This window comes from Triplophysa rosa, linkage group LG25, assembly GCF_024868665.1.
Source record: "Triplophysa rosa linkage group LG25, Trosa_1v2, whole genome shotgun sequence".
Taxonomy (NCBI): Eukaryota; Metazoa; Chordata; class Actinopteri; order Cypriniformes; family Nemacheilidae; genus Triplophysa; species Triplophysa rosa.
Genome location: NC_079914.1, coordinates 13379384 through 13389370, shown reverse-complemented (window position 1 = coordinate 13389370; position 9987 = coordinate 13379384). Strand labels below are relative to the sequence as shown.

Here is a 9987-nt window from a genome sequence, read left to right as displayed (position 1 = left end):
CAAGAACACGTTTTGAAAACGTTAAGAAAACGTTTAGAGAATGTTATATAAATTGTCCACCAGACACAAATCAGTTGAGGACTTTACAGCTTTCTCTCTTGACATATTTGTCCAATAACTAAAAGTCAGACATGAGAGCCTTTCATATCGCCTTGGCAACCAGAACCAGGGGCTGCCTTGGGTCTTCTGCAGGGGCTGGTCTGAGATCAGTCCAAAAACTCAAATCAAATTCTTAATCACAGCAACGGCAGATGAAAAGACTGAAGTCTGGCAGGTTGCCAGGGGCTGGTGAAGGCTTGGTAATGGGCAGGAATGTGTAGGAGGTACAGAGGTGTGGTCTCTCCAAGATAGAAACAGACGGTCGGAGCAACTGTGCATTCAGTGGTACGCGAGCTGAAGCAGGTGGATACCTGCTTATAGTAAGAAGCGAGAGCGAGACCGCCGGGAGAGAGACAGACCTTCAGTACGGTGAGTAAGAACTTTCACTGAACATTTTAACTGACAGTAAGCTGTATATTTAAAACAAAATCTTGCGAATTAAAATATAAGGGTTTGTTGGATAGTTTAAACCGAAAAAAATGCATATAATAAAAGCTATTTTTTAACAAATGCATTTTATACAAAATATGTATTTCACATGTAAAGCAAGTATTCACAATGTGTTTTTTTTTTTGTCGTGATTTACTTTCTAAGATAATCTCATGATGTCACACACCTATTCTTTCCTCGATGAAATGCAAAAGAACGCTTTAAGAGAATGTTTATGTCAGTCTTTTTCTTTCAACGAAACTGAATAGGGACTGGAGCCGCTACGCTTCACAAAGAACAAAGCACCTAGAAATTACCACTAAAATAGTCTATGAGACCGTATTTGAACTTTTTAAAGAAGATTTTTTGAACTCATAATTGTGTCCATGTGCACGTGCTTGACATCTATGTCAGAAGATGTTAATAATATAACAAAGTCTACTGAAACTGGTGGAACTGGTACTTCATGGTAGCGGTTTCTGGTACTTCATGTAACGTTTCAGAAAAGAAAAGAAAGCCACACAGGACAGAAAGTAGCCGATGACAGAATTTTGGGTGTACTGTCCCTTTAAGCGGCAGCTCTCTCACAGATGTGTGAGAACTACTTCAAACATCAGGAAACAAACACCTGTCAAAGTCATATGGTACAATTTCACATAGCTATCGACGATAATTAGCGGTAAAAAATGGCTCGCAGTTGTTAGGTCTGCCCTTGTGTTTAAAAGAGGCTGTTAGGTCTTTGTTAGCTCTTAAAATCCTTTATTAGTACAAGATGTGGTCCGGATCGAGGTCGTCCGCCCGGGGCGAGACTCCAAGAATGTCTCTCTCCTGCTGTGGACAGAAGCAAACGTTCACCATTTGCTGGACGAGTCAAATCAAAATACGCATACACGCATGTATTTTAAAGTCTTCATTGCTGGCTACTGGACGTTAGGCCGAACAGAAATTCAAGAGATTTGGGGGTTTTCATGATGTCTGCCCTTCAAAGGCAACATCAAAGTCAACCCCTTTGGTCCGCAGCTGTGGGTGGTTTCCCCTCTGTACACCCCGCAACCTTCCCACTCTTATAGCAATGACCGCAACATATCATTACAGCCCTCTTCACTGTCTCACATGGACGGCCTCTTTATTTTCTGTAGGCGTTCTATAGGGATTCATAGTTTGGGCCTGAATAAGCTTTTGTTCTGGCCAGTGACAGATGCAGTTTCAAGACATTAGCATCCGTAAAGAACAAGTGGGCTAATCTGTTACCCACAGAGTGGACTTTTAAAGTAACAGAGCGCATAAAAATGAAACTTCTGTCATTTATTCATTTAGCTGAAAAGTGGACTCATTTTTCCTTACAAGAGTTGTCAACATCATCCACTTGGAGGGTTCATCGACTTTCATTCACGAGTGCCTCGTGACTTTTATGAGTCTATATACAGGATGGACTTTAGTGCCACAGGAAACATCTCTGCCCTGCCTTAAACTGACTTCCTGTCTCTTAAAGGTTTATGTCAACCTTCCCGGCTTCAGCAGTTTTGTTATGTAATGTCACTTTTGGCTCCTTTAAATGTTTCCACTCCGAGTTTAAAAACACAATGTTTTGAAACTGAGTTATATAAGATTATTTCACCGGGGCGCGTATGTAGAATGTTTTAGTTTTTATTCGAATTTGTTTCTTAGTGTATATAATATTTTATTTCAGTACACAAAACCCTGCTGAACAACAATGACAAATTCTAATGGTTTCTTTTACAAATGTCGTTATGAACCATCAGCTTTTTACCATTATAACCATTATAAAATTCCTTCATCTAGTGTGTTTGGGTCGTTTTTCGGATTAAATGGTGTTTTATTGGTTCCCATCTGCTAGATAACACCCCCCTAATAGAATCCAACACATTCCCACTAGAGACCATTACAGTTTCCATTAAAACCAATACAACTCCCATTATGACCTTTAAACCCTTTGAATTTCTCCGGTGATTTTTTTTCTAGCATGTAAAGTATCTTATGTATACCAAGGTTTTAATGAATAATATAAAAAAACTATAGTATTAGTACTATGTACAGTGACAGTCGTACTTTGATACTTGTTGCAAGACATTTACTGTTGGTTCCGCCCTCTTGTGATGTGGCGAAGAATAAACACAGAAGCGGAAGGAGAAAAATGCAGAACTCGATCAAAATCATCTGTTTCTCAGCAAGTCTGTTTCTCGAACAGTGAAACGTGATATTTGTTTAACGTCTCTTCACCCCTTCAGCAGCTCGGTAGAAACGCTTCTTCATCCCCAGCGGAGAAGCGCGGGCGAAACCAAATCACGGAATAGGGGTGACCGCCGAAACAGATTTACCTACAATCTGCTTTAAAATCATAAAGAAACAACTAAAATAAATTATGATAAACCAATAGTTTTTAGTAAACTACAATAGTATAATAGTAGAGGCGAGACTTGGTGTTTAAAAACAATCAATCGAGTGCTTTAATAAAACTCGCTTCCCTCGACAATGTTCAATCGTCCGAGGGCCGAAATCTCCACACGTTTAGTCATTCAGTCAGATGAGCCAGCTGTTGTATCAGATCGCTTCACGAGCTCAGGGCGATTGTAAGGACTTTAAAACAATGCTTATGTTAACTTTGTGTTAAAATAGCCCGAGGTTGATCGCAGTTATGATGTTTTGGCATCAAATAAATAGATAGACGGATGGATAGATGAACGCTACGCGGTTTAGTTTTGATGAGTGATCGGACGGATCACCGGCGTGCTGAACGGATTCAGTCTGATCTATGCAGGTCAGTGTGTTCTTTAAAAAGTGGTTACGATTAACGTTACTTTGTGTAACGGTTTCGAAAGTTTAAAGAGGAAGCGCTTTTGTAACGTGAAACAATTTAGCAGCATAACAATCAATCGGAACAGAATGTAACCGTGTAAGAAGAATTCTATGGTGTACTATAGGACAATATAGTGTTGTTTACCGTAGTACACTGTTGTGTCTTATAGATACTATAGTGTTTTGAACTTAACTATAGTAAATATTATAGTATACTATAGTAGGCTATTTATTACAGTTTATCAGTTTACTGATACTGGTCTATAGAATACTATATATAATACTGTAGAATGCTATACTATACTACAATTTAATACAGTGTACTACTATAGTTAATTTAATACTGTAGTTTACTACTGTAATTACCATAGTTTATATGTGTATGCATTTATACTATACTATAGAATACTACATATAATACTACATAATGCTATCATTTTTATACTTTATAACTCCTATAACATTTTCCAGCATACTACAATTTAATAGTTTATTATAGTTAATTATATATGATGGTATACAGTATTTATCGCAGTTTATCAGTGCACTTATACTACGAAATACTATATATAATACTATAGAATGCTATAGTTTTTATACTTTATGTATGTATTTATGTTTTTAATGTTTAATTCATAGTTTTGTGACTGTTACAACCAGTCTGTTATTGTATCATTTTATTGTAGTACAATATGTTTTATATCATCGTATATCATCCTCAAAAATGATGGTGACACACACAACTTATACATAACTGTAAACCTCTGATAGGTGCTTTGCAAAAAAAAAACATTTACAGCACCCACAATGTTGTTCCACCTCTCAGATTTTACAGATGGACATTTGAGATGTTCACAAGCTGTTTTGTGTTTCAGGTCTGAGATGGATATAGTCATGCGTCCCTCCAGGGGGGCCCGACCTCAACCAATTTCCTGGCTGCAGGTCCTGTATTTGATGCACGTCTGGACCTGTTTACAAGCTCAGGTATTGAAAACCACTCGATGGCCGCTGTATTCGGGCAAGCCTCTGCTGTTGGCTTGGAACGCCCCCACTGAAGACTGCAGACCTCGCCACGATATTAACTTCCAGCTCGACCAGTTTCAGATCGTGGCGTCTCCGAACGAGGGCTTTACAGGGCAGAACCTCACCATCTTCTATAAGGACCGTTTGGGCTTGTACCCTTATTACGAAGGGGATGGCACCGCGGTCAACGGCGGGCTTCCGCAGGTCTCCAGCATTACGCAGCATGTACAAAAGATGCCAGATGGCGTCAAAAAATACATCAAGGACTCCAAAGGCCTCGCCGTGATTGACTGGGAGGAGTGGCGGCCCCTCTGGATACGTAACTGGGGCCCTAAAGTAATTTACCGTGACCACTCTCAACGCTTAGTTTCTGAGAAAAACCCAACCTGGCCCCAGGATCAGGTGACCAAAGTGGCCCAGCAGGAGTTCGAGCTCTCGGCCCGTAAATTCATGTTGGAAACTCTCAGAGAGGCCAAGAGACTGCGGCCCCATCAGCTCTGGGGGTTCTATCTATTTCCTGACTGCTACAACCACAATTACCAAACCAACCTGACAAATTACATGGGACACTGTCCAGATGTGGAGGTAAAGAGGAACAATGAGCTCACGTGGCTCTGGATGGAGAGCACAGCTCTTTATCCGTCTATATACATGGGAAAGATGCTGAAGGACAAGGTGTCCGGAAAGCAGTTCGTACGGAACCGGGTCAAAGAGGGGATGAGACTGGCGTCTGTCGGGGACGGTGCGGCCAGGCCTGTGTTTGTCTACACGCGGCCCACTTACGGAAGCCCCACTCCTCCTAGTAACCCCTCTGAACTTCTGCTGCTGTCAGAGGTGAGGGTTTTATGAATAAATTAAGTCATTTATTTACCATCATGTGTTTCAAAACCTGTATGACTCTTTCTTCTGTGGAACACAAAAGAAGATATTTTGAGAAATTTCTCAGAGGTTTTGTGTTCATATAGGGGAAATCAGTGGGAGTCAAGGTTGTTTGGTGACCAGCGTTCTTCAAAATATCTTCTTTTGTGCTCTGCAGATCGAACAAATTTTAATTTAATTTTTGGGTGAACTGTCCCTTTAAAACCTGGTGGCAGAGTGTTTTAAAGCACCTGATTTGCAGATGCAGATGCAGAATTACTCAAGATGATAGCAAAATATATTATCCATAAGATCGTAATAAAAGAGTTTTATTTGTGGATTTAAAAAGTATTCCCTCTTTAGGGGATCCAGAGATGACTTAAAGTACACGTCCAGCCCCCTAGAAGTAACATAAGGGTACAGTTTTTATGGCACATAATGCACCCGTTTGCAGGATATAAATGTACAACCTTTTGGTCTCCAGCCCAGATCTTTAACCCTTGCATCAACATATTTGTGAGGCAGATTGCAAAAAAACAGTAAGCTACATAAAAACATTTAGCCGATTTATGACAAGATCAGATGCACATATATATGTGTGATGGTCTGTTGGCTCCAGAAGTCGTTTGGAGGAATCCCAGCTGGTCCTGAGATAATCGCATTTCAGGAGCCGAGTGTCATGGGGGATTTTTCTTGGCGTAGCGCGAAGGACGTAGGTGTAGAGAATTTCAGCAGAGCGATAAATATCATGGCTTGTCCTAAATATAGCACACGTGCAGGGTCGTCTCTGCTTTCCAGACACAAAGATTCAGCTGCGTTCTGAATTCTTCCTTGGGTCCCACTGGTCTTTGAGACGCATGCCACAATGCGTTCAACAACTCAGAAAACAAACAAGGCCCTGAAGTTTAGTACAGCAAAAATATGATGCTTAAAATACGTGTTTAGAACGTCTCAACTTCCTTGCGAGCAGAGCAGACGAAGCCTGCTAAAAAGTTCATTTGAGATGTGCGATGTATATATTTGACATGTTGATTTATTGCGTTAAGTACGTTTGACCTCAAATTGTGTCTGAATGTTTGTATTTGGCCTCGTGTTGCGTCTTAGGTTCCTCAGACGTGTGTGAAGCGCCTGTTTTCCACTGCCAGATATAAAATATAAGCCAACCAAAGAGAAATCCAAACTTGGAGTTTTAACACCAAACTCCAAATTTCTCTACGACAGGTCTCAAACCAGCAAAGTAGAAAACGGAGCCTAGAGAAATGCCACAGTTCTACTACAACAAACACTGCGATTTCTTGAGAGTTATTGTACTTATAACTGAATTAACTTTTAAGTGCTTTAACTCAGAATTAACTTTCTAAGCTGTTTATGGAGGTCAGCACAGAAATGTCTCGTAAAACGTTAAAAATAAACTGCTGGAAAAGCTTGACAGTAATTACGCTTCAGGTAATTGAAGCCGAACATGTTTTACGACGCTGCGTCGTATGTTTACGATGCCTCGCTGCTGAAGTCGAACAAATCATAACAACACAGTAGTATTTTGTTCGTTATTTAATGAACTGAAAACTGCCGTGAATACTGTTGAAAGTAAACATAACACAAAGGTTTGTTCATTCAACGACCTAAGTTATTTATTTTAGATCCTGACGTCAAACAAGTTCACAACAGATACAATTTCTAGGGTAATAGGACTTTTATTCAAGTCTTGAAACTTGGAACATTTTCATTTTAGTTTCTTATAAACTATCAAATCTGTACTCTTGGATCTCTAAAATCTGCTTGTTGAAACTTTTTAACTTAACTCTGTAAATAATAAATGAATGTTCCGTTTGTGAAGGAGCTCTTGGAAAAGTTTGTTTTGTCTAGAGGAGAGTGACGTTACCTTCTGGATAGTTGTTGTGTTTAAACGAGAACAAATAAATGATTGTGAGTGATGTCATCAAAGCATAAAGACAAAGTGTGTGGTCACAACAGAAAATTGAGCTCTTTGTCGTCAATTACCGGTGACGCTCGTCGTGTCACTCTTCACAAATATACAAACGGTAGACTGTTAAACAAACACACACGCAGATGCTCTGTTCACAAATACTTTCTTAATAAGGTTTGTGCTTTGTGATTCGATGATTCAGAGGGATTATTTGCAACACCACAATGTCGTTTTCCATTTTAGAAAGAAACTTGTGCGAGGAACTGGATTTAATATTCAGTGATAGATGAGCTACTATCTAAAACACATGTTTTGCTTCCTAACATGGGTCAGATCATAATTTTAGTGTAATAAATTCAACTGACTTATTTCTGTCTCTCCCCTTTGTAGATGGATCTGGTGTCTACTATCGGCGAGAGTGTGGCATTGGGTGTCGCCGGCGTTATCTTTTGGGGCGATTCCACGTATGCCAGCAGTCGTGTAAGTTCCACGTGTTTATTGCAAAAGCGGTAGACCGATTTTGGCCGAATGTAGAGATCAGGGTGGTTAATATGAGATTTTATTATAAATATGAAACAGCTAGCTAGCTCTAGTTGTTTATTTTGATTGGGCGAGGGTTGATATCTCGTAACAGCTTTGGAATTTTTCGTTGTTTATCACTCTACGTCGGAGCTAATTTGATTCTGATTTGGCTTCTTTTGTGGCTTTTTTCATTGGCAGAGTAAAAATAAAATAGTGGGCCAGGTTTTGCCTCAAATGACAGCTATTTTTTATTACATTTTTGTTTTTAGAAACAAGCGCATAAAAATAATACAAAAAAGATTATTTTTGACAAGCTATCAGCTAATTTAGCCCATTTAAAGCCTTGCCCAAGATATCGGTTTTAACATCGTTTTACCACGCTATTGCACAAATTTACGAAAATATCCTGTTTATGTAAATTCTAAAAGTTGCGATTGGTTCTTCCTCTTGTTTCCTCCAGGCGAGCTGTTACACACTTAACGAATACCTGCGAGGGCCGCTGGGTCAGTACCTCCTCAACATCACAACGGCCGCAGAGCAGTGCAGCCGGGAACTCTGCAACTTTCGCGGACGCTGCCTCCGCAAACAACCCGACACGGACACTTACCTGCATCTGAGCCCGAGCACCCACAGCATAGAGCGCCGGGGGAACACTCTGAAAGTCTCGGGGCAGATGGGAACGGAAGAACGCAACCGCTTACGAGAAGAGTTCCAGTGTCAGTGTTACAATGGGTACATGGGTGAGAACTGTGGCCAGAGTGAGCTGAAAAACAGGGCGATGGTGTTTTGGACCACCTATTTGCAGGTTCTTCTGCTACCGCTGGTACTGTTGGGGTTCCTACAGTGAGGCGGGGAGAACTACTCTGAGGATACATTTGACCTGAGATGGGCTAGGTTGACAGGAGACGGAAGACTTTTGTTAGTATTTGGAGAAGTGGAATAGCCGAAACCACAAAAGCGGTCAGAAAAAATGTTGGACGCTTTGTGCAGAATAGCGATGGCTTTGTGGGGTTGTTTGAACACAGAGCCCCCTGCTGTATGGGAGGCTGAACTGCAAGCGGACAGAATTCTTCAGTTTGTTAGTGTTGTATGAATGACACGTTAACTGTGTTTGCGTGCCTTTTTTATATAAATGATGTGCTGGAAGTCTGTCATCCAAGGCCTTTCATTTTTATAACTTGTGTAAAACCGTGACCTTATTTTGTGCTGCCAAAAATAAAAAAATGTGTTATCGTGACACTGCTGCCTCATCAAGGCTTGTTGGGTGAGTTTCACATAATCTGTTAAGATGTCTGGGTCATGTTTGTATATTCATTTTACTGTAATGGGTGCAGACGTTTTGCTACAATATGCGTCATTTTCATGAACTCTATTTTTTGAAACACTTGTAAAATATGACGTTTTTGACCTACTTCATCAGATTCACACTTTGACCGCTGCTGGATGGTGAGAAATGATTTGCTTAACTTGCTCATGTAAATATCAAGTCAGTATATCGCAGATTTTTTTGTCTTGATGCCTTTAATTTCCTCTTTTTCTATTTACATCTGCAGGATAAACTGGTTATATATATATATATATATAATATAATATATATATATAGAACTAAGTTGGAATGAAATGTCAGATCTGTTTTTGTCGTACGGCCGTCAGAAACATGATCCTGTGTTGTTTGACATGTTGGAAGAACCATGTGACCATAAAACTGTGTTTGTATTGGTTGTCGTTGTGGTGCCTAATGCCGTTTACGTTAATTCGTTATTTAAAAAAAAAAAATATATATATATTATGTAAGTTTGGGGCAGTCGTGGCCTAATGGTTAGAGAGTCGGACTCGTGACCAGAAGGTTGCCGGTTCGATCCCCAGGGCCGGCTGTAACGACTGAGGAGCCCTTGAGCAAGGCACCTTACCCCTACTTGCTTCACTACTCTCTGGATGGGTTAAATGCAGAGGTCACATTTCGGGTATGGGTCACCATATCTGACTAATAGGTCACTTTCACTTTTTTTTCACTTTAAGTATACAAGAGCTTTTACTTCCAGAATGAGCTTCATCAGGTGTTTGAGAGTTTATTATTATTCTGAAATTGTCTGTTTATATTTTTGCAATAAATCTTGTAAGATTTAAGACTGTGGATTCCTTGTTTGAATTTCCCTTCATTTCTAATGTATCTTCACATTCACTTTCTGTTAACGATCTGAGTAATGCTAGAAGTGTGTGCGTGGAACAAGTTTGATTCACTTGAGAGGAGCATGTGTGTCACATCTGAATAACTAGAAGAATATGGACAGGAGGAGGCCCAAAGTCTGAGA

General features: G+C 40.0%; 1 protein-coding gene across 2 annotated transcripts; it reads left to right on the top strand.

The window, feature by feature from the left end:
* Positions 1-319: 319 nt before the first annotated feature.
* hyal2b (hyaluronidase 2b) lies at positions 320-9802 on the top strand. Of its 2 annotated transcripts, none has more exons than XM_057326398.1 (4): positions 320-468; positions 4221-5202; positions 7544-7633; positions 8136-9802. In XM_057326398.1, exons 2-4 carry the CDS (start codon positions 4228-4230, stop codon positions 8520-8522), a joined length of 1452 nt encoding a protein of 483 aa, XP_057182381.1. In that variant the 5' UTR covers positions 320-468; positions 4221-4227; the 3' UTR covers positions 8523-9802. The 2 variants fall into 2 exon arrangements, with proteins under 2 accessions (XP_057182381.1, XP_057182380.1); XM_057326397.1 differs by lacking the exon at positions 320-468 and adding an exon at positions 3019-3307.
* The last annotated feature ends 185 nt before the right edge of the window (positions 9803-9987 follow it).